General features: G+C 43.9%; 1 protein-coding gene and 2 non-coding genes across 10 annotated transcripts in view; all 3 read left to right on the top strand.

The window, feature by feature from the left end:
- rhbdf1b (rhomboid 5 homolog 1b (Drosophila)) overlaps positions 1 to 24,835 on the top strand; it is a 51,902-nt gene that overhangs the window by 19,748 nt on the left and 7,319 nt on the right. For 2 of the 8 annotated variants that reach the window (XM_028568619.1, XM_028568620.1), the window contains exons 2-11: positions 9,321 to 9,456; positions 10,051 to 10,184; positions 10,510 to 10,656; positions 17,536 to 17,764; positions 18,743 to 18,949; positions 22,762 to 22,884; positions 23,372 to 23,514; positions 23,665 to 23,919; positions 24,031 to 24,142; positions 24,287 to 24,361. In XM_028568619.1, the coding sequence (XP_028424420.1) occupies positions 9,349 to 9,456; positions 10,051 to 10,184; positions 10,510 to 10,656; positions 17,536 to 17,764; positions 18,743 to 18,949; positions 22,762 to 22,884; positions 23,372 to 23,514; positions 23,665 to 23,919; positions 24,031 to 24,142; positions 24,287 to 24,361 (1,533 nt within the window). In that variant the 5' untranslated portion in view covers positions 9,321 to 9,348. Of the gene's footprint in view, positions 1 to 9,320; positions 9,457 to 10,050; positions 10,185 to 10,509; positions 10,657 to 13,827; positions 13,988 to 17,535; positions 17,765 to 18,742; positions 18,950 to 22,761; positions 22,885 to 23,371; positions 23,515 to 23,664; positions 23,920 to 24,030; positions 24,143 to 24,286; positions 24,362 to 24,835 lie in introns of those variants that run through there. The other 6 variants (XM_028568622.1, XM_028568623.1, XM_028568625.1 and 3 more) reach the window with 6 other exon arrangements.
- Positions 5,211 to 5,304, top strand: trnai-uau (transfer RNA isoleucine (anticodon UAU)). The gene is made up of 2 exons: positions 5,211 to 5,248; positions 5,269 to 5,304. It is a non-coding gene; the product is annotated as a tRNA-Ile (tRNA).
- trnai-uau (transfer RNA isoleucine (anticodon UAU)) lies at positions 8,503 to 8,596 on the top strand. Its single transcript has 2 exons — positions 8,503 to 8,540; positions 8,561 to 8,596. It is a non-coding gene; the product is annotated as a tRNA-Ile (tRNA).

A 24,835-nucleotide genomic window follows, 5' to 3' on the forward strand; every position in this document is an offset into this window, starting at 1 on the left:
CCCAGCAGTTGACGATTTTGTGATGACTTTTCACTTCTTCCGCTTTGAAGATGAATAAACTTCCTGCTGGGGGCTGATGACACCATCACTGCGATATAGGCGTCCAATCAGGGTTCGGCATGAGCCTCTGTGGACTGACAGAGGGAGCGATGTCGTGTGGTGTACAGCACAGGGATTACAGCCCTTAATCTGCCTGCCATGAAAACCCAACTAGAGAGAGAAAAAAAAGAGAGGTCATGGAATAACAAATGTCGGATGTTGGAAAAAAAGATGAAGAAAGATTGAATTTTGGACCACGCGGCATCTCTTCTTCATGGAGAATTGCAAAAACCTGATGTGTGAAGCTGGAGGAAAGGCTGTCAAGTGAGTGTTTGCTGCCTATGCTGCATGCATGTGAGTGTGTGTGCAGGTTTGCATCATGCTCTATATTGTAAGTACATGTGAGTCTGCGCTCCTTACAGCGTGTGCACACACACACACACACACACATTGAGTATCATCACTGCAGAATGAGCGAAGGATGTGGTTATAGATTGCTCTGAGCAAGGTTTCTATTTGCAGGGGTGTGTTTATCCTCTGTGACCGTAAGAGAACACACTGGCTACCACACAGACCAACACAAACACACATACTCACACACACACACACAAGAGGAACTGAGAGGCAAATGGAATCAAAGTCAACTTTCTGTAACCTGCCTCTAGGGTGTGGTTATTTAAACATTATATACAGTGTATGGACAAATGTATGCTACAAATGTCCCATTAAAAGGTATTTGTTTAGTCAGGGATCAGAGTTTAAAGTTACTATACATATTCTTTTTTATGTAGGTATAATGTTTACCATGTTCACCATCTTAGTTTAGCGTGGTAGCATGCTAACATAAATTAGCACTAAACACAAATTACAGCTGAGGGTCATGGGAATGTCTTTAATTTTTTCAGATAACTGGTCAAAGATATTGGATAAATCGAATGGCACTGGGAGAGCGCAGACCTTCGCCAAGGCATGCCTCATCTCACAATGTAAATGCAGTGGGAATTATTCCATTTGGAACTTATCTTTCCGATTATTCCAACACCTCATCTCGCAGTGTTAACAAAAGTGAAAAATAATTAGCGTTATTCCTTAGCCCATGCTACACCCTTTACACCATGTTTCATGAAAATTAGGCTAGTAGCTTTTCCGTAATACTGCTGACAGACAGCCAAACCATTAGACAACCCCAGCCCAAAACATAACGGCTTTGGCGGAGGTAATGATGGTGGCAATAGAGGAAAAATGTAAAGGATCAACAAAATGATTAGGATCATCCTATTGGGAACATGAATGCCTGTACCAAATTTCATGGCAATCCATCCAACAGCTGTCGAGACATGTCAGGACAAAAGTCAGGTGATCAGCAAAGACATGTTCCTCTGGGAAACATGATTGTCTGTGCAAGATTAGTCCATTTAGTAGTTGTTGAGATATTTCAGTCTGGACCAAAGTGGTTGATTGACCAACCAACGCCGCTTGTGTGACTAAAATGAATGAGATTAGCAAATTGAGTGTTTGGTTTGGCTTTAGTCGGACAAGTTTTGATGTATAGTATTAAAATAATTATGCACTTTTATAACTATAACTACAGCCTATATTGGGAACTTACACCTGTTTTATATAGAAAGTGATGAACTGCAGGAAGCTAAAAAGATTTTTTCTACCGTAAGAATAAAGCAAATCTAGTATGAGACTCTAATTTTAAATTCAGTGTCAAATTGTAGGAGAGAAAAATACAAACGTCCACACCCCCAGTAACCTCAGTAGATCAGTATGTCAGGAACAAGCCATGATGTGTTTCATATCTTTGTTAAGCTGCGTGAAAACATGTGCTCAGCCTGTGCTCTTGTTGTGTGCCACTACTCCCATATATAGCTGAGTAATCACACTTTTGATTTGTCCCAACACCTACCTTTTGCTGAGAGCCACAAGTTCACACCTGTTCTGTAGGCATTGTGCACCGCTTTCTGGGAAATGTAGGAGATCACTAGCTAAATAGACAAAGCAGTTTGCGTGAGAACTGATACATCAGAAAAGAAAGTGATATAATTTAGTGCAAAATAGGTACCCAAACTGATTCTATTTGACAAATGAGAGTAACCAAAGGGGGATTTTTCCCTTAATAATGTAGTGCAACTGTTATTCCCAGTGTGTGTGTGTGTGTGTGTGTGTGTGTGTGTGTGTGTGTGTGTGTGTGTTTGTGTGTGTGTGTGTGTGTGTGTGTGTGTGTGTGTGTGTGTGTGTGTGTGTGTGTGTGTGTGTGTGTGTGGACATTTGGAAGCACGTCCCGTTCTGTCCGAGCCAGTATGTATGAAGAAGTGATCCAGCTGCCGGTGTTGAATATCTTTCAGCTCGTTAGACTTGGCTTTGGCCAGAAGTTTGAATATCGGCTCCAGCACCACGTCTGAGGGAGGAGATTATTTTTCGGCTGATGGCTTTATGGAAAGAGAGTGGCAGCCAGTAATTTCACTCTCAGCGATGAATGACAGAATGATTCACAGCTGAGATGTACAGGAGCTCTTGGTTGGTGGCCGCTCATTACGTCTCTCCAGAGCCCCATGCAGATGTCCTATTATCCACTAATAGTCCCTCCATTCCTGCTCAATGACTTCCCCTTGGCCTGAGCTACAACCCAAGGAACTACTCATGATGTCTCAAGCTGAGCTACCGCACAGACACATTTTTTCACACTAAATGTCATTTTAGTAAAGTGAACGAGGTATTTAGAAAAATACACCGTTTCGGAGACCGAAACGTTGTATTTTTCTAAACAAATTATTGCTTGCGTAATGGTCAGTGTGCAGGATTTTCTCTAAACTTTTTGATCTGCTACTTTTGATCATATCCTACGCACCTGCCCGACAAAAGAGGTGTGCAAAAAAGCTTTCCTACGTAGTAAAGTGAATGAGAGAAATACATTTTTGGAAAAGACCAAGTTTATAGATGGATGATAGAGAGAAGCAGACATGCTGTAACCAATGAAGGCCTTTATCCACTTTGCCTTCAAGAGAAATCCTTTACTGAATTTACTTTGTTCATTATTTGTCTTGTAGCCTAAATTGAAAGCCAATTCACTTTAATTCAAAAGACTTTATATGTCCACGGGGGGCAATTTGAAGCACATAAACTGTAAACATTCTGATAATAATTGTGTGTCAGCCAATTTTAGCTTATTGCAGGTATATTGGTATCTGTGTAAATGTTAGCTGATTATTAGAGGAAACTGTAGTACAGATAAAACAAATAGCAGATACCAGAAATATTTGAGGTAATTTAGAAACACTGTCACAACCCATTACAGTAATAACCAAGTTTAAGGCATCGGAAAATGTTTCTTTATGATACGTGTTAAAATGAATAACAAATTAGTATTTGCCGATATATTGTAATATTAATACTGTATTGTTATTGGCCTCCTCAAAATAGTCCCAGGGATGCAGAAACTAATACCATTTCAGTCTAATGTAATGCAGTGATGTGCTCTTGAACGTAAGCTTCAAAGGTTAGCATGCCCAGCTAACTAGCTTACAGTGGTAACGGAATGCTACTTTCGAAACCAAGAAACCTTTCATTCGTTACAGTAACTATTAACACTTTGTGAGCTTACAGGTTACCTTAAAAGCAGCCCTGCTCACAAAAGCACATCCACTGTAAAATTGGTAAAAGTGCCCCCATGATCTTTGTAAGCAACATTGTGTGCCGCGTGAGAACGGTCAATTGGACTTTTTGTTAGTTATCAAAAATCAAAAATCAAAATAAAAAAGATCAGCACTTACGTTTTTTTCCCATTGCACTATTTTGAAAGCAGGGACCGTTTTTTCAGAGCACTACACACAATTAGCACAACCGCACACCCAATTAGAAGAACACCTCAGACCCTTGCAAAAACAATACTCTAATTTATAAAAAAAACACACATTTCATATGTCTTAATTCAGTTTGAACCAGTTACACACTGCTGTTGCTAACCTAAAACCCTTTTAGCAATTCTACTCTACTCAGTGATTAGAGTACTGTAAATGAAGTACACAGAGAAAGTGCAAATATACAATAAGTTCACCAAACACTACACAAGACCAATGATGCAGACTGAGGAAAAGATAATTTCTCTCCATAGACCCAAATTCGTTGCATGATAAAGTGCTATTGTTACTATGTGGCACCAGTAAGAAGCAGAAAGGTGCTGAGGTTTTGAATTTGTGCTTCACCTGACCAACTCAGCAGCTTTACAGTGAAATGCATAACCCCATGGGAAAAGAAATAATAATTGTTTGTGTTGACACTTAATATTAAAAGATGTATGCACCGGTATCAGTCCGATGCCGTGCGCATGTACTCGTACTTGTAGAGATGCCTCGTTTATACTTCCACTGAAATGGTTAAGCAGGAAAACCCCTTTCTCTCTCCAAATAAACTTTACACACACGTTTATTTCACACGTCATCAATGTATCAGTAAACACAATTTCATAAGGTACAATGATCATATATAAGCCTCGTGAAATGGGGAACCCCAAATAAGCTACTAAAAGCGTTTCGGAGGGGGCCCGATAACGATAAACAACAACAGATAATATACATACCAAAAACTCAATTTACCATATACACAAAATAGACAATACAAAATACAACAAAATACAGACATACTTAGACTAACATAGACAAATATTACAAACAGACAGACGGTCCCAGCACAAACTATAGCATTTAAAGAATAATCAACAGTCATATGTTATGAGCAATTTTTCCTTGAGGCTTTTCTTGAAGATGGAGACAGAATACGACACTTTCAAGTTTTCCTCAAGCTCGTTCCAAATCTGCGCTCCCCTACAAACTATACTCAGGCCGTTTTTTTTCCTTGTGTCATAAGTGTGCAGGGGACGATTTATTGGAATAAGCTCACACGGTAGTTTAACCTATGTATAACCTGGAATATCATGCAGGCACTTTGAAAGACATTATATTCGGTTAGCCTTATGCTTTCCTTTACCCATAGACCGTGAGGGTCTATGGGTAAAGGAAAGCATAAGGCTAACATACTGTATGTGTGTGTGAGCGGTGTCTGAGTGTAAGAAGAGAGCCTTACCTTTGAGAATCCTAATGCCATCTTGTGGTGCTAAAGATGCATGACTGCCCTCCAAAAGAAACCATTACATCTGCAGCTCTCCACAGGCTCCTGTGGCGCAATCGGTCAGCGCGCGGTACTTATAAGACAGTAACCAGCAGAGTGATGCCGAGGTTGTGAGTTCGAGCCTCACCTGGAGCAGAGAACTTTTAACCTGGACTGTCAATCCCAAGAGATACTCGGACATGAGAATGAATTCTCGGAGTTTGTAGTTGTAAAATTACTCCGATACCACCTTGTATCAATCTGAACTTCTCCGTCAAGCAGGTATAGGTGACTGAAGAGGAGCAGTGCCAGCTGATTGGAGAGGTTTTTGGCTGTAAAAAAATAACTACGACCAGCCATCGTCAGTCGTTAATAATACTGGGTTTCGACGTCTTCTCAGTGTACCGGAGCCGAGAGATTCCCAGCCGTCACCACATCACAGAAACCGCGTTTCCAAAGCTGCTTTGTGAAGAAAGCACATCAGCAGCCTGTTGGCTCTAAAATTCACCACTGATATTTGGAGTAGTGGTGTTAGCCCAATGTCTCTCATCAGCTTAACGGCCACAAGCATGAAGAAAGTGATATGTCAATCTGCTCCGTCTGCATGCGGTTTCTACACAGCGCTGTTTTAACAACCACGGTGCTACTCTGTAAATAGCTTCTTTTTTTTCTCACCAACAGGCTGAAACGAAAGCTCTCGGTGTGTAGTCAAACTGTTTTAACTGTTATCGTTTGCCACAAGGCTTTCCATTTTGGACAAAATCTTGTGAACTTAGCTGCTGGCGTAAAGAAACCATACTTTCCGCTGGATCGGTAAATCCACATGGGTGCTTAACATGCACGTGAATAATGTCATTGGACTTTGCGTTCTTCATTTTTTCTAAACTTCACTCAGTATTTTGATATTAGGAATTATATGATTTATTTGATTAACACTAGCCCGGGGAAATGTCCAGGCCCAGGGCCCAGGCACTGAGCTTTGAATAGAAAAATATGCATGGTACTTTGAAAAAACTGATTTGTTCTAATTGACAACAATATCAGAGAAGGCGAAGATCATCTGTGTGTCTGAAAACACCCTCGGACCCCAGAGGGATTATTATACAGTATTATACGGTACTCGGTATCGGCAAGTACCCATATGTAAGTAGTTGTACTTGATCCTAAAAAAAGTGCTATCACTGCATCCCTTAAAAGATGTCACTGCAAACTGCCTCATTTGCACTGATCTGCTCGCTGGCTTTCACAGAGCTGTCTCGTTTATACCACCACTGAAATGGTTAAGCAGGAAAACCCCTTTCTCTCTCCAAATGCTTTCCTTTACCCATAGACCCTCACATAGAAGGATGTGAGCAAACTCATCAGCGAGTACTAGCATCCCTTTTTTCTTCTGCCTGTCTCTGTTCATTGGGGACATACTGTATGTGTGTGTGAGCGGTGTCTGAGTGTAAGAAGAGAGCCTTACTTTTGAGAATCCTAATGCCATCTTGTGGTGCTAAAGATGCATGACTGCCCTCCAAAAGAAACCATTACAGCTGCAGCTCTAGAGAGGCTCCTGTGGCGCAACCGGTCAGCGCGTGGTACTTATAAGACCGTAACCAGCAGAGTGATGTCGAGGTTATGAGTTTGAACCTCAGCTGGAGCAGAGAAATTTTAAACTGGACTGTCAATCCCAGGAGATACTCAGACATGAGAATGAATTAGAATCCAACTTTGTTATTGTTGAGGAAGACCAAACTGTACCCCCCACCCCACCCGCTTTAATGAATAAATAAAAGGAAAAACATTGACCATTCAGGATAAAGCCCCTGGGTGCTTTATGCACTTATGGAACGACTGGAGGATCAATAGGCCCAAATCATCTATTGTATGGAGTTAAATTGAACAAGTTCAATTTTGTTGGTATCTCTCTGCCTTGTGACCCAGGCTTCTGTGTCTAGAATCTGGCTAAAGTCAATGACCCATTGTTATAAAAATCCCCATGAATTCCGAGTGCTAAATGTGCCACCAAAGAAACTTACTAAATACAGCACCTTGCAGAGGCTCCAGTGGCGCAACCGGTCAGCGCGCGGTACTTATAAGACAGTAACCTGCAAAGTGATGCTGAGGTTGTGAGTTCTAGCCTCACCTGGAGCTGTTCAATTTTAGAGAACAAACAATTGGTCTATTAAAGCTGGGCTTTGCAGTTTTCGGGAAAAGGCTAAACAACCAGCGGATTTGGAAAATACAGCCCTCCTCCTGCATCTATTCCTTCTCCGACCGAAACCCCTCCCACCAGCCGAGAACAGGTTCAAGTTCAGTGTCCATGGTGACCCTTTGCCTTGTGACTCAGGCTTATGTATCTAGAATCTGACTAAAGTCAATGACCCATTGTTTCCAAATTTACCATGAATTCCAAGTGGTAAATGTGTCCCCATGATCTTTGTAAGCAACATTGTGTGCTGCGTGAGAACGGAGAGCGGTCAATTGGACTTGGTGTTGGTCATCATAGAGAAGTTTTGTATGTGCTGGTGAATTCCAAAGCCTCAGCACTTAATACAATTAGGTGAGGAGCTATTCGGTGCATGATAAAGTGCTATTGTTACTATGTGGCACCAGTAAGAAGCAGAAAGGTGCTGAGGTTTTGAGTTTGTGCTTCACCTGACCAGCTCAGCAGCTATACCGTAAAATGCATAACCCCATGGGAAAAGAAATGATTATTGTTTGTGTTGACACTTCATATTAAAAGATCTCACTGCAAACTGCCTCATTTGCACTGGTCTGCTCACTGGCTTATACAGAGATGGAGAGATGCCTCGTTTATACTTCCACCGAAATGGTTAAGCAGGAAAACCCATTTCTCTCTCCAAACGCTTCCCTTTACCCATAGACCCATTAACCAGTAAACAACACTATGAGTGGAGGCTTTTGGCCTATTATTCTGGGCTTTCCCTCCGTGTGTGTAGCTCACTTGCACAATATATAACTTTTTTTTTTATCGTCATCGGGATATCAGGCTGTGACACATCGCGAAAGACAGTCAGAGATTTGTTATGTTAGTTGAAAGAAAATATCAGTAGAAAACTACTCTTTAAAATGTAACTTTCATTCTTTTTTAGAGGTGCCTTTTATATCCAATTCAATGTTTAATTTGTTCAATAAAAGAATGTCAGAAATGATTTTAAATTCAACAAGCAATTTGTTGTATTTAAGAAAAATACTGAAAGCAGCAGAAATGCAGAACTGAGTACACTCTAATATTTTTTTTAATTTATCGCAAGTAATACTGTTATCGCGATATTCAACGATGCTATCGCATAGCGCATATTTTCCTCCCATCATGCAGCCCTACCGCTAATTAGTCTGTTTGAGCAGGCTCCAGTGGCGCAATCGGTCAGCGTGTGGTACTTATAAGGCAGTAACTTGCGGAGTGATGCCGAGGTTGTGAGTTCAAGCCTCACCTGGAGCAGAATGTTTTTAAACTAAGCTGTGAACCACAGGAGACGGCCTGACTAGCTGATCGTCTCTGTGAGCTTATTTGACATGAATCAGAGCAGACAGGACTCGTCATTGTTGAGGGAGACCAAACATGTGTCAATGCAGCGCTGGTGCTTGTCACACATATTAATTCCACTTGGATTGATATTTAATTATATTTATTATTTAATTTCCACACTTTGAAATTATCAACTTTTTCAATTTTAAATCATTAAACACATTCTTTATATTGAGTCACAGCACATTTGGCTCAATCCACGTTTTAGTTACCCATTGGCTCATGCTGTGGAACACCAGTTGTGGGTATATGGCAGCTCATACTGATGTGACGTAGCTGCTTCGTTCCTGTTGTCATGTCAGAGCATCAGTTAGTTTTACCAGTCACTCTGCCTCGTTATGCAGGTTATTTGGAAAAGATGCCAGAGGGCGTCTGACAGACTCGTAGCTATAAACGTTTGGAGTCAAGACGTTTGTTTATTCGGGCCTTTTGCCTCCACACTGATCTGTCTGAGCCCACAACGTGGAGCGACGGGGAATACTGGTGCTCACTCTGTCCAGTGTCTGTAATTAGTCAAGCTGGTCAATTGTTTGGCTTTTGATGGTTGGAATCATTTTGCCCATCATGTCTCTGTGAAATGTATTCTGACTGTGTGAGTTGTCCTACAGTCCCATTTTCCTCTGTTTGTGTTGTCCAGCTGGCAGGCGTAGGGGGAGCCAGTGAGCATGGATGAGCCCGCCAGCAGGAACAGCAGCCTGCAGAGAAAAAAGCCGCCATGGCTAAAACTGGACATCCCAACCATCCAGGTGATGCCGGACGACCCACTCACCCAGGTAAAAAAACAAAAAACACCGTAGCCATTTTGCAAGGCCACTCTTGGATTGACGGCACCCCTTCATTCCTCCATCCTCTTAAAACAATCTGTCTGGCTATCATAAAACTAGTTTGGACCCACCTTTTAATGTGCTTATCTATCCCGCTTAGGATTGACCCATCTCCCAGAACAAATGATCTTAGGCTGAATGGAACCTGTGTCCCTGCAATCTGACATAGGTTATCATGTATCCCAGTCCAAAATTCCTGGACCTTATCACAGGACCATAGGACATGAAGTAATTGGTCGTCCACTGTCTTGCATTTCCAACAATTTGGTGTATCTTTCAAACCAAGTCTAAACAATCTGGAGGGAGTCCAACAGAAGCAATGCATAATCTTGAATTATTGGAATTGTAAAATTTGGTGTGTAACTAAAACTTTGTAAGCATAAAGCATTCTCAGTTTTGACAAAAAGCTTTTCCTTTTCTCGGACTTTTCACTTTTACATAACTTGGCACGGAGGGCATCATTTGTGTGTTTGTGTGTGTGTGTGTGTGTGTGTGTGTGTGTGTGTGTGTGTGTGTGTGTGTGTGTGTGTGCGTGTGTTGCAGCCGGTAAAGCGCCTACGCAGTGTCAGCATGCCAGGTGAAAACCCCCAGACACGCATCGCTGCCTTGGAAACTTCCAACAACTACATCAAACCTCCTCTGGAGAGATTGCCCTCCTTTACACAGTCCATCAAGAGGTAAGAGACACACACACACACACACACACACATTCATAAGAGGCTCTCTTCATTCCTCTCTGCTGATTTCCTCTAGCTGCTAATTCCCTATGACTTCAGCCTGTCGTATACTTTCTAATCCTAATAATTCTTCTCCACTAATAAATCTTTAACAAAACTATTTTAAGCTGCAGCCTCCTTTCTGATTTAACACAAATTAATCTTGCTCTCTTTTCTTCTCTCCTGTCCACCTTTTTCTTTGATTTTGCTTTCTTCTTCCTTCATCTTTTGGCTTTCCACTACTGCCTCCCTGTCCTCTTCTCTACATGCTGCACTGTGCGTAAAGTGAGAAAAGGGTGCGTTTTGAGCGAGTCAACACAGTTCCCCCAAAGGGCAAGAGGTGGCCCAGGAGGGTGTCAACCATCCGAAGGCGGTCCTGCGTCCCCAAAATACTGACCCGACGGCGTTCATCTATACCCAAACAGATCATCAGGTATAAAGGAGAGGTGGAGCAGGGAGGGAGGGAGGGAGCTGATAACAGTTTGAAGGTTTCCTGTTTTGGTACTGATGTTTCTATTTGAAACAGTATGTTGTTAAAATTATTTTTGGCCTAATCTGGAGCTGTCACAGATTCTTTAACCACCAAGTGGATGGCAATGTTGACCAAGTCGTGGGCCAGTCATTTTTAACCCACAGCACTTTATTTTAAATTCTAGTGACGAGCCAGAAGTTTTCAAAAATATCAAATATGCGATATGGATGGAATGGTGAACTAGTCTTCACTTTGCATTTTTCAGTACACTAAATACTGCTTCAATGAAGAGGTCAAATGAGACAATATACATAATGTTGTCAGACAGAGTGGACTAAGATGATTTTTTCAACCTTAAAGCTACTTAAGGGGAAGTAAAAGGGGAAAACTGGATGTTATGGTAATAAAATACACGTATTCCAGCCATGAAGATGCATCTACAGTATGTAAGGAAAAACGCCCCCAAAAACGTAAAACGGGAATAAAATGTACTTAGCGCTGGTCAAAACAGCTAATGTAAATGTATACAAGCTCACGTCTTTGGGATTTTTTGGTTGTGTTTCAACTGGAAATATAGTCCAACTTTAAAGCAGCGCTATATATTCTCTGCCATTGCCAAACAGCTTATTCTGCCATTGACTCCTTTGGTGTTTGGTGGATTGGATGATGGAAGTTTGACAAAACAAGACATATTGGCAATTTAACAATTTATTCACTTCGAAAACAGCACAACAGCCTGGCACCTCCTCCTCATGCTGGTCACCAGCCTGGTCACACACTGCTGTGGGATGGCATCCCATTCTTCAACCAGCGTTTGTCACAAGTCAGCCAACGTGGTTGTGTTAGTCACTCTGGCACGAACAGCAAGCCCAAGCTGATCCCACAAGTGTTCAATGGGGTTGAGGTCAGGACTGCTGGCAGGCCATTCCCTCCTCTCCACTCCCACATTCTGGAGGTGGTCTCTGATAAACCCTGCCCTGTGGGGGCGAGTGTTGTATTCTTGGAGGATAGGGTTCGGTCCCAGACTGTGGAGATATGGGATCGCCACTGGTTGCAGAATCATGCACCTGATTGTCAGCACCTGGGGGTACCAGAAGCTCAAAACAAGTAAAATAACCTGTTTGGCAATGGCAGAGAAGATTTGGCAAATTTGTCATGGGCGCAACCCACATACTCAGCGCTGCTGCTCATCCCACAAATGCATGTTCCCTACAAATGGGGCACCATGGAATATTGGACTTAAATTTCATCAAGTATTCAGAAACATATAAATCCAAATAAACAAATAAATATATACAAATATCCCAAAAAATTCTGAATGTGCTTCATATCTGCTTGATGTGTAAATAGTCAACAGTTTAAGTCCGCCATTTTGACTTAAAAGGTCACATGTCGATATGTCAATGTTTACAGCTTGTTTCTGCTGCCCCCAAGGCAGGTTGAGGAAAATTAAATACACCTTAAACTGTTTAAAAATACAGTTAAAAAAATGAATCCCTTAATGTCTGTACTGAATGTGTTTTGCACAAAAGTCCCTTTAGCCTGTTGTAGTCTCTTTGTGCCACAGATGTGACGCTTTGAACACAGACTATGACACATAGCTCTCTCACACACACAGTGTATCAGTATCAGTCCAGGTGGTGCACAGGACCACATGGTTTGAGGCAGACAAAATAACACAATTACTCATACGCATTATCTATGTGCCTAACACAGCATGTGGGCCACATCAAAGCCTTAAATTCAATGTCAATGTTTGAACACGGGGGCCAAGACTAAAACCTAGAGACACTGTCTTCAAAGGAGTGTCTTAATGTCTTAACTTTATCATGCCGAGGTTCTACTAGCCTTTGTATGTGTGTATGCGAGAGAGAAACTGAACTAATGCGTTTATGAGAGAATTAATGGGATTCAGAGAAAGTTTGTGTGTGTGTGTGTGTGTGTTTACAGGTGTTGCAATTACCTCCTCAAAAGAGTGCACAAATACGACTTAAATCTTTACTCTTCAAACAAAGTGCATGTCAGAGGGTGATTTGCTGCAAACATTTGGCTCGTAGGGTAACTAAGGAGGACACCCTGATGTTTGTTGATCTGGCAGAAAACAGAAAAAAAGCTCTTTATGAGTCATTTTTCATGTTGAAGAGGCATTCATTTTCACAGATCAGACCACAGAGTTAATAATTTTTCTCAGTCACACTGATGCTCGTAATGATAGATGTTTAAAGTAAGGTTCACATGCTCCGTTGGACTTTTTTTTTTAAACTGCTGACACGAATATATCGCTGTGCAAAGCAAGGTGGGGTTCAAGGTAAACCCTTGTGATACTGGTGTGTGTGTATATGTGTGTGTGTGTGTGTGTGTGTATGTGTGTGTGTGTGTGTCATGTCCAGGCATGTCTCAGTGCCTCCCTCTGTCACTCCTCCCTCCTAATGTGTATGATGTCCCATCTTTTTTCTCTCCCTCCTTCTAATCTCCCATTTCCTGTGGAGTGCTGGTGTGGAACTGGTGTACTCCTTCAAAAACAAGCCAGAGAAAGAGAGTGACGGGCCACGTTGAAAGTGATCGTTGGGGCTCTGAATGGAGAGGAGGGTGGGGGGGTGTGGGGGGGGCTTATTTAGTTTGACAAGGACCAGAGCTGCTGTCTTTTTTTGCCCAGTTGGTCACATCCTTTTACACAAAAACTCTCAAGGAGGGATACTGGGAGGCCTGCCAGACACGGACACATTTTCACACACACACACACACACACACACACACACACACACACACACACACACACACACACACACACACACACACACACACACACGCAGGCGTATGGGAACTTGTGTTGTGTGCTGGTGGTGACACAGGGTCAGCAAATGCATTGAATGAGCAAACCCAGCTGGTTAGAAGACTGGAAGTCCTCTTTACATCACGGTGTAGAGATCTGACTCCCGTCTGACTGGGGAAATCAACGCCGGCTTTCCTCTGACCTCTGATTAACCAGGAGCTCACTGAGCCGGACAGGGATGTTACACGGAGTCTGGATATGTTGTGATCATCCTTTCTTTGCGTAACAGCGAGTGTGGCAAGGTACTGCTGGCCTGGATATGGGGAAATCCCCTTATGGATCGCTGTATGTGTGAGCTGCAGAGGATTGTTTTCAGCGGATCAGGGTTTAAAACAGGTCCTGGGGTAAGCGGGGACAGTATGTTTGTGATGCTTATGATGGAGGATATACAGCTCCACAATCCCTCCCCCCCTCAGGTATGACCCAGACCCTGAATCCTTCCTGGAGCTCTCTGGACAGGTGAGTCCTCAGTCAATTTCAACAAAGCCCCGGTTGATGTTTTTCACTTATTGCAGAGGGATTAACTCATTTACTTAAAACAGAATATAAGATTTAGCTGAGACTGGTGGCTCATATTTTAATGGCTGTGAATCTTGTGTTTTACTGAACAATGATAAACTGAGATTTATGATTGCATGTAATACTGCCGGCCCTCTCTTTTATCAGTCGGGAAGGTAGTATTCAGATACTTAAAGGAATAGTTTTGTAAATAGGCTTATTTGCTTGCTTACCATGAGAAGACCGATACCACTCAATACCAACAAAACACCAGTAAAATTAGCAATACCACAGTGTAAAAAAGTATAGGTACATATTAGTATTAGCACTGTGAAATGTACTTAAATGATCACAAGTAAAAGTACCTATGCAGCAGAATGGCCCCTGCCATTGTTACATTGTATATTATACTGTATATTTCTGTATGCCTATACTGTCTGGTAAGCTGTTAAAGCTGGTCAAGGTGGAGCGACTTTTAACTACTTAATATAGTTGTTTTCTTGCATTCTTTTTTAGCGTGTAATATCTGAAACTGCAAAGTAACTTGTAACCATAGCTGTTAGGTAAATAAATTGGAGTAAAAAGTACAATATTTGCCTCTGGAATTAACTGGAGTAGAAACATGAAGAAGCAATTGGAAGTTCATCAGTTTTGTTTTTCAAGTAGTTAGTTGGGTTATGTCCTTGCAGGCTTTTGTTCAGTGGTTAATAATACCTCTCATTGGTGGATCCAAGGAGAGGTAATACTCGGACGTAAAACGAGAGAAAACTCAAAACCTATCATCAGTGTTCATATTTATGTTCTCTATTATTCTGCTCTCCTTTTTTCGGTGATAGTATTTCTGTAGATTTGCCTCTCTGCCTTTTCTCCCTGATGAAATGAATGCTGTCTAAGCCTATAATTACAGTGCAGTAGATTGCTGCTCCATGTGTAACCAGCCTTACCTTGAGGATATGAAAGTTAATTCATGTGGATTCACATTAGCTTTAATCTTTAAATGTTGGTGGATTTGTGCTGTCGTCAACTAGTCGTGAAAACTTTATTTATGGTTCTTTTTTGGCAAATATGACATGCGTGCGTGTCATTGCATGTGCGCACAGACAAACACCCGCTTATCTAAACAAACACACACAAACAATGTAATCTATCTTGAAACAATCACAAAGTTGGCGGGCGTGGGCTTCATGTTTTACCATCAGTAGTGGATGTTATGTTCAGCGTGATTGTTATCTGTATTTAACAAATATTTTATTTACACATTATGACCTCCTATCCTCTATCAGAGGCCCAACAATCTGACTGCAATCTCTCTCTGCTTTCCAAAACCGAAGACATTCCTCTCTGGAAGGATAACAGTCAGAGCCGCGCCAACCCCCTCCCTGCCCCTGTGCATCCTTAAAAGGCTTCCCCAGCTGGCGTCTTTCTTGATGATGAGGGCCGAGTGTTTATTACTGAGTGTTCTGCTCTCCAAACAGTTTCCCCGGTGTGGCCTCCCCCTCCCAGCTCTCGGTTAACACGCTGCCTGGCACACAGGCACTGTTTCATGGGAAAATGGGGACCTGGATGCACATTTATATAGAAACAGACACATATACAGACACACACACACACACACACACACACACACACAGCCGAGTCAGTTTATGAACTGCAGGACTATCAGGCAGAGGGCAGTAGGACGTGTATGGATCAAGACAGTATTTTTCATTCAGGCTCTCTAAGCTGAGTTGGCAGCGTCCACACGATCACATACACACAGAAAGAGAAAAATAACAGAAGGCAGCTGAATCAATGATGACGTCTTTGTCTGATATGTTCCACAACAGACATTAGTTTAATAAACTGACCTGCTCACTGCGTGCTGTTGATGCCGGCCCATGTTTTATCTTTCATTGTCTAAATAAAGTTCAAGCTGATTTATTGTTATAAATCTATTTTTGCACATTTGCCCCACTCAGTCTTTCTTTTTAATACCAAAACAAGTCGTTTAAAGTGGGCAGTTTCCTTTTTGATGCCTTTAAAATCATGTTTTTGTATTAACTATATCAAAATATGAATTTTTGCTTTCTATTTAGTATTTACGGTACCAAAAAGAAAGTGTAACATTTAGTTATGGGCGGAACGATTCTTTTCAAAGAATCGTCAGTTTTCTCGTTAATACACAGTTGTAGTACGCTACGTAAGCTCAATACGGTGTTACAGAAATATCACTGACTGACTGAGTAGTCCTATTTCGGAGAACGGCTCATTTGATCTAGTTTCACTGAGTAGCTGCGAGGCTGTCTCGACTCGAGTCACTTATTGATGTCCTCGTTTTAAGACAATAATTCCCGTTCATTCATTGGTTGTCCCGCTTCCTAGTTCTTGAGCGACTGCACCATCATAGCAGGAAGCGTGAGCAGTACCCTACGATAACAGCGAGTATGGAAAGGTTGGGGATTCATAAGCACTTGCTTTGTTGATTCGACTAGCTGACCCGGTACATAGCGGACAATAAAAAGAGTAATTCAAAAAGATGTCTTTTCATTTTGGCCAACGATCCACATTTAAAGACGGCATAGACAAGAGAGCAATCAACAAATGAACCAGTCAACTAATCCCCAACAACCACCTGCAAGTAATCAGCATATTGTTCTGCTAATCAGGAGGATGTACGCCGGCTCAATCTGTCAAAGAATATTTAGTGTGGCCGAGATTCTCTGAAGGCTGAAGCAGATTATGTATTAAAAAAAAATGAAGCAAGATTATTATTATTTAATTTTCTTTGATAGTTGACATGACTTGCAAAAATAACTATATGTTTTTTGAGGGTTGTTGCCATAAAGCAAAAAATGGTAGGACAGCCTATAATTATGTATTCTTTGATAGCTACCTGAATTATACAAAGAGCTCCCTGGGAAATAGGGTTGGGTACCGAATTCAAAACTTTAAATATATGTCAGCATAAAAAAAGCATAAAACATGACTAATCGACTAAAGAAATCTAAGTTGATGAAGACCAAAATGACCGATTAGTCGACTAATCGACTAAGAGAGAGCAGCCCTACGTTACCTTGCGTAAGCATGGACGCCTGGCCAATAGTAGCGCGTGAAAGGGCGGGTCTTGCCTAGAAGTTGCGTGGGTTCCATAATAACGCGTGCAGCATGCTTCTACAAAGATCTAATAAAGCTGGTGATTGGCTGTCTAACGTTACATGTCGTAGAGGCACGCAGGATATACTCTACGTTACGCACAGGGACGGGGCTCACGTAGCAATAGCTGAGAAATATCTAAAAGATTTGCGCCGCAATGTGGAATGTTGTTGAACTTCTATTTGTTTTATACAACTGGTATCGGGAAAAAAAAGTAGTGTTTAGGAACCTGTATCGGAGTCACGGTATCGGAATCGATACCGGTATTGAAAATTTGTTTACCCGATATCCGGCCAAAGGCAGACATCTGTCCAGTGAAATACATTAGAATGTTCAGTTTTCACTGATTTACTAACCAGAGTCCGTCCTCTCTGCAGGGGTACGGCTGACTGGTTTGGGGTGAGCAAAGACAGCGACAGCACCCAGCGATGGAGGAGGAAGAGCCTGCAGCACTGCAGCCATCTGTACGGGGGTCTGAAGCCGCAGGTGATGAGGGAGATGGAGCTCCACAGCCAGGACAACCTCTCCCTGGCCAGCACTGAGACCCCTCCTCCCCTCTACCTCCCCCCCCACCACCCCAGTCACCACCACTATGGCATGCAGAGGGTAGGCCAGCTCCAGGGCCACATTAGAGGGACAGAGGAGGAGATTAAGGCTTATTCACCTTTTCCTACATCACATTTTCTCCCTCACCCTTTTCACTCTATTTACTTTATTTCACATTAGATCTTCAGCGCTTGCTTAACCTCTTTGCTTTGTCATCTTGGCTGGGGTTCAATTGATGGCTGAAACATAAAGCTAATTTAATTGTGTAGAGGTTTTCATATGTTTCAAGTAATTCATGCATGATTTCCCACAATAACATTCCACTAAAACCCACAAAGCTACTACACAGGCATGCATTACAACTACTGCAGCACTGTTAGTGCAAGTTTGGCTTGTGACACATTTTCATCTGCGGACATTTGAAATGCATATTATACAAACAAGTTCTGTCTCAAAATAATTTGTGTTCTCTAACAATTCTGTTTGGCATGCTAGCATAAGGAAGTGCTATAGTAGCCGCAAAAATGCTGTTTTAAAGTAACAAATTCAACTCTTGGGCTTTCTTTTTACTGAATTACTTTTTATAATAATGTTATCATGACTACATACATCTGTGTCAGATTACAATACAATAAGTATGATGTGAGCATTTTAAAATATAATTGTTTCAAATTAAGTGTAGTCCTCATCTAGCCTATTGAATGTTTAAGAAAGCAGCACTGGGTGAGGGTGGGAATCTAGAGTAGACAAATGTCTGCTGCTATTCTGAAGCATAAGTTAACAAGTAAACAATAATGTGTATTAATTGTCTAATATTTATATCAATTATATATCACTTAAACCTAGTAATTAAGCATTGTTCTCTTTAAAAAAAAAAGATTCTTTCTGAAACCTGGAGCATCAATCTAACCCTAGTTTAGATGTGTGTTATCCCTGCTTTTTACTATTCTGTCGCTGCGTGTTTACTGTTGTGTGTTTGTGTGTGTGTGTTTGTGTGTGTGTGTGTGTGTGTGTGTGTGTGTGTGTGTGCGCGCGCAGATCGTAGACCCCCTGGCACGGGGTCGTGCCTTCCGCATGGCGGAAGAGGTAGACGGCTTCAGTGTCCCGCAAACTCCCATCACGCCCGGCACCGCCTCCCTCTGCTCCTTTTCCAGCTCCCGCTCGGCCCTCAACCGGTTGCCACGGCGACGCAAGCGGGAGTCTGTCGCAGTCATGAGTCTCAAGGCTGCAGCAGCACTAATGAAGGTGTTGATTTTTCAAGTTTATTTATTTATTTGTTTTTATGCCCTAGATTTAAGTTTAGTCACCAAATATTCTGTGCTTTGCAAAATGTGTGCTTCGAACTCCTGCCCTGTTTTAACTTCAAAGCTACTGGCAGCCCCTGTTGTTCTGAAATTGAGATTACTTTGTCTTTTCTGCACAGTGGGAACGCACATTGCGACCAGCTATAACTATGCAATACAAAGGCATTTGTAATCCATTGTGGGCAAAGTTATCATGCACACACTTTAATCTCCATTATCTTATGTTTTTGTAAACACATTTATATTCTAATGAGTCCCTGTCTCCTCCACATATAAATGGTTAGGTTTTATCTATATTCATGTGTGTGTGTGTGTGTGTGTGTGTGTGTGTGTGTGTGTGTGTGTGTGTGTGTGTGTGTGTGTCTGTTTAGGCATGTTGTATAAAATATGAGCTCAGCTTGGGTTATTACAGATTAAACTCTAATGACTCTAAAGCATGTGGCCACTGGCTACAGACTCGCACATACAAAGGGATGAATGGATGTTCAGTGAGAGTATGTGCTAGTGTGTGTTGGCCGGGGGGTCACAGGGTCTCTCTAGCAGATGGTCCGTGATAATACACACCGAATGCTCAGCTATCTGCTGAAAGGGGATATTCCAGAGTTGCAGAGCTAATCCACTGACACACAACCATCAGACTCTATCATTAAGGAGAGGATTCCCCCAGATAAACTGTCATGGCATCATTGCCAACCGTTGGGGTCGGGTGCGATGCCACATGGGTGGCAGTGAAGGTCAGGGGCCTCGACGGACCAGACCCGGGCAGCAGACGCTGGCTCTGGGGACGTGGAACGTCACCTCTCTGTGGGGAAGGAGCGGAACTGGTGCGGGAGGTGGGCGCTACCGGTTAGATCTGGTGGGGCTTACCTCTACGCACAGTCTTGGTTCTGGAACCATACTCCTGGATAGGGGTTGGACTCTTTTCTTCTCCGGAGTTGCCCAGGGTGTGAGGATACTCACAAGCCCCGGCTGGCGCCGCTGTGTTGGGTTTACCCGGTGGGACGAGAGGGTCGCCTCCCCACGCCTGCGGGTTGTGGGGGAAAACTCTGACTGTTGTTTGTGCATATGCACCAAACAGGAGTTCGGAGTATTCGGCCTTCTTGGAGACCTTGACTGGAGTCCTGCATGGGGCTCCAGTGGGGGACTCCATTGTTCTGCTGGGGGACTTCAACGCACATGCGTGGGCAATGATGGAGACACCTGAGAGGCGTGATTGGGAGGAACGGCCTCCTGATCTAAACCAGAGTGGTTGTTTGTTGTTGGACTTCTGTGCTAGTCATGGATTGTCTATAACGAACACCATGTTCGAACATAGGGATGCTCATAAGTGTACCTGGTACCAGAGCACCCTAGGCCGAAGGTCAATGATCGATTTCATAATCGTTTCATCTGATCTGAGGCCGTATGTTTTGGACACTCGGGTGAAGAGAGGGGCAGAGCTGTCAACCGATCACCATCTGGTGGTGAGTTGGGTCAGAAGGTGGGGAAGACTCTGGACAGACCTGGTAAGCCCAAAGCGTGTAGTGCGGGTAAATTGGGAACGTCTGGAGGAGGCCCCTGTCCAACAGACTTTCAACTCACACCTCCGGCGGAGCTTTTCGTGCATCCCTGTGGAGGCTGGGGGCATTGAACCCAGTGGACAATGTTCAAAGTTTCCATTGCTGAAGCTGCGGCGAGGAGCTGTGGTCTTAGGGTCTTAGGTGCCTCAAGGGGCGGTAACCCACGAACACCGTGGTGGACACGGTGGTCAGGGAAGCCGTCCGACTGAAGAAGGAGTCTTTCCGGGATATGTTATCCCGGAGGACTCGGAGGCAGTGCAGGGTACCGAAGGGCCCGAAGGGCTGCAGCCTCTGCCGTGAAAGAGGCAAAGCAGCGGGTGTGGGAGAAGTTTGGAGAAGACATGGAGAAGGACTTTTGGTCGGCACCAAAGTGCTTCTGGAAAACTGTTCGCCACCTCAGGAGGGGAAGGGGAACCATCCAAGCTGTGTACAGTAAGGATGGGACACTGTTGACCTCAACTGAGGAGGTAATAGGGCGGTGGAAGGAGCACTTTGAGGAACTCCTGAATCCGACTAATCGCCCTCTATGCCAGAGGCAGAGCTGGAGGATAATGGGGGATTGTCGCCGATTTCCCAGGCGGAAGTCACTGATGTAGTCAAACAACTACACAGTGGCAAAGCCCCGGGATTGATGAGATCCGTCCAGAAATGCTCAAGGCTCTGGGGGTGGAGGGGCTGTCCTGGTTGACACGCCTTTTCAACATTGCGTGGAAGTCTGGGGACGGTGCCAAAGGAGTGGCAGACTAGGGTGGTGGTTCCCCTTTTTTAAAAAGGGGGACCAGAGGGTGTGTGCCAATTATAGGGGTATCACACTTCTCAGCCTCCCTGGTAAAGTCTACTCCAAGGTGCTGGAAAGGAGGGTTCGGCCAATAGTCGAACCTCGGGTTGAGGAGGAACAATGCGGATTCCGTCCTGGTCGTGGAACAACGGACCAGCTCTTCACTCTCGCAAGGATCCTGGAGGGAGCCTGGGAGTATGCCCAACCGGTCTACATGTGTTTTGTGGATTTGGAGAAGGCGTATGACCGGGTCCCCGGGAGATACTGTGGGAGGTGCTGCGGGAGTATGGGGTGAGGGGTCTCTTCTCAGGGCCATCCAATCTCTGTACAACCAAAGCGAGAGCTGTGTCCGGGTTCTCGGTAGTAAGTCGGACTCGTTTCAGGTGAGGGTTGGCCTCCGCCAGGGGGCGCTTTGTCACCAATCCTGTTTGTAGTATTTATGGACAGGATATCGAGGCGTAGTCGGGGTGGGGAGGGGTTGCAGTTTGGTGGGCTGGGGATCTCATCGCTGCTCTTTGCAGATGATGTGGTCCTGATGGCATCATCGGCCTGCGACCTTCAGCACTCACTGGATCGGTTCGCAACCGAGTGTGAAGCGGTTGGGATGAGGATCAGCACCTCTAAATCTGAGGCCATGGTTCTCAGCAGGAAACCGATGGAATGCCTTCTCCAGGTAGGGAATGAGTCCTTACCCCAAGTGAAGGAGTTCAAGTACCTTGGGGTTGTGTTCGCGAGTGAGGACACAATGGAGCGGGAGATTGGTCGGAGAATCGGCGCAGCGGGTGCGGTATTGCATTCAATCTATCGCACCGTTGTGGACGAAAAAGAGAGCTTAGCCAGAAGGCAAAGCTCTCGATCTACCGGTCAGTTTTCGTTCCTACCCTCACCTATGGTCATGAAGGCTGGGTCATGACCGAAAGAACGAGATCCAGGGTACAAGCGGCTGAAATGGGTGTCCTCAGGAGGGTGGCTGGCGTCTCCCTTAGAGATAGGGTGAGAAGCTCAGTCATCCGTGAGGAGCTCGGAGTAGAGCCGCTGCTCCTTTGCGTCGAAAGGAGCCAGTTGAGGTGGTTCGGGCATCTGGTAAGGATGCCCCCTGGGCGCCTCCCTAGGGAGGTGTTCCAGGCACGTCCAGCTGGGAGGAGGCCTCGGGGAAGACCCAGGACTAGGTGGAGGGATTATATCTCCAACCTGGCCTGGGAACGCCTCGGGATCCCCCAGTCGGAGCTGGTTAATGTTGCTCGGGAAAGGGAAGTTTGGGGTCCCCTGCTGGAGCTGCTCCCCCCGCGACCCGACACCGGATAAGCGGACGAAGATGGATGGATGGCATCATTGCACTGCAATCTGTTAACGATAATAACGGTGATGTTTGTATGATTGTGTTATTGTGGTGTTCGATGGCTGTGTGTTTCTTAGGGCCGGACATTAGCCGACAGCACCTATGGGCGACGTCGCAGACGGAGTTTCATGCCCCCTAGTTTCTTTGAAGACGACACCGTGGACTTCCCTGATGAACTCGACACTTCCTTCTTTACCAGAGTGAGCAGTGGACACACATCCACACACCACTGCCAGGATAACTTTTAAAATAACAGTATTAAATTCAAAATATTTGGGTGCCTGGGTAGCTCGCTTGGTAGAGCACGTGCCCATATGCAGTTCTGACCTGCAGCCCTTTGCTCCATGTCATTCCCCCTTCCATGTCTAAGCACACCTATCAAATAAAGGCCGTAAAAATAATTACAAATGTTTGCACAGAATTATCGCCACTTTTGCTTGAAGCACAAAAAGCCATTCTTTATGTCCTATTGCCTGCACTCACAAAATGTTTCGTAGGCAAGTCACTTATGTGTTGGTTTAAAGCACTTTTTTTACCCTGATATATACTCTGGTATGTATGCTAAATACTGTATTTTTGGGGGGTATTGGCTTTTGCCGTGTCAGGACCCTTTGTGCCCTCTTTTAAACAATATATTCTGAGTTCTTCAGCTTTGAATTCTTGCTGACTTAGTTTTCGTCTTTGTAGGACGGCCTGCAGGATGAGTTGTCCAGCTATGCTGACGAAGTTTTTGAGACGCCATCGGAGGCCGACCTCAAACAGCTGGACGAGAGCGAGCTCACAGGAAGCGCGCTGGATAGGAACGAACTGGAGAGGACTCACCTCATGCTGTGGGTTTATATTTTCTACAGTGTTATTTACATGCACACATGCACCTCTGATGTGAGGAGACAAATTCACAACTTTTGCGTCGCTGAAGTCTTATGATATTTTGTACTGTATTATATTAACATGTCCTGCCTGACACTTCCTCAAACTAGGCCCTTAGAGCGAGGATGGCGGAAGGCAAAAGATGGCTCTCTGGTCCAGCCCAAGGTTCGTCTCAAACAGGAAGTGGTGAGCGTCAGCAGCCACCAGCAGCGGGGACAAAGGATAGTGGTGCCTGTTAAGAAGCTGTTTGCCCGAGAGAAGAGGCCATACGGCCTTGGCATGGTCGGTCGTCTCACAAACCGAACGTACCGCAAGCGCATTGACAGCTATGTCAAAAAGCAGATTGAGGACATGGACGATAACAGGTAAACAGCTATGTACTTTGGAGGATGACTTTCCTCTGATGTTAAATTATATCGAGTTATTGCCAAATGCCCCAGATAACGGAGCCTGAATTGTCCCTCTGTCCTCCCCAGGCCTTTTTTTACCTACTGGATCACATGTGTCCATTTGCTCGTCACCATTCTGGCTATCACTATCTACGGCATTGCCCCTATAGGCTTCTCACAACATGAAACTGTCGACTCTGTAAGTATATTTTACAGCATTTATTTTTAGATTGGTATAGTGTCTGTGGATAATTTGTGTTGAATTTCCACTGAAAATGTATGACTATGTATGACTATGTATAATGAAATATTAGTAATATAGCTTTTTGTTTTCTTTTTTTAGGTGTTAAGAAACAAGGCAGTTTATGAAAACGTTAAGTTTGTGCAACAACAAAACTTCTGGGTGGGTCCAAGCTCAGTAAGTAGGTCCTATCTTCCATTTGGCATCTTTTGTCTATGATTGTGTTTTTACTCAGCTCTTAAAGGTGCACTATGAGTTCCTGCATGATGTCACTTCTGTTGACGTTCCAAGTAAATTCCAAACAAAACAGAGCAAGCTCGCCCCTCCCCCCATGTTTCCGTAACTGTCATGACTAACTGACTAACTGTCACTAACTCCCACCCCCTCCCCCAGCCATCTTGTCAGTGATTGGCTGGAGTGGTTTGTTGTATTTTGGTGCACAGCCTGTGCCCCTAGTGTTTGTTTGACATTTACAACCCCTATGTTGTCTCCTGAGACCAGGCTTTGTATTCACTCTGTATTCAGGGGGCAGGCAGCTAGCGGATCAAGGAGAGATGCCTACGATTTGAGACAAAAATTAAATTGCTCTGAAACCATGCACAAACTCATAATGCACCTTTAAGTGTGGGGGTCAACATGGGAAAAGCTCCA

This window comes from Perca flavescens, chromosome 21 (genome assembly GCF_004354835.1).
Source record: "Perca flavescens isolate YP-PL-M2 chromosome 21, PFLA_1.0, whole genome shotgun sequence".
In the NCBI taxonomy this organism is placed as follows: Eukaryota; Metazoa; Chordata; class Actinopteri; order Perciformes; family Percidae; genus Perca; species Perca flavescens.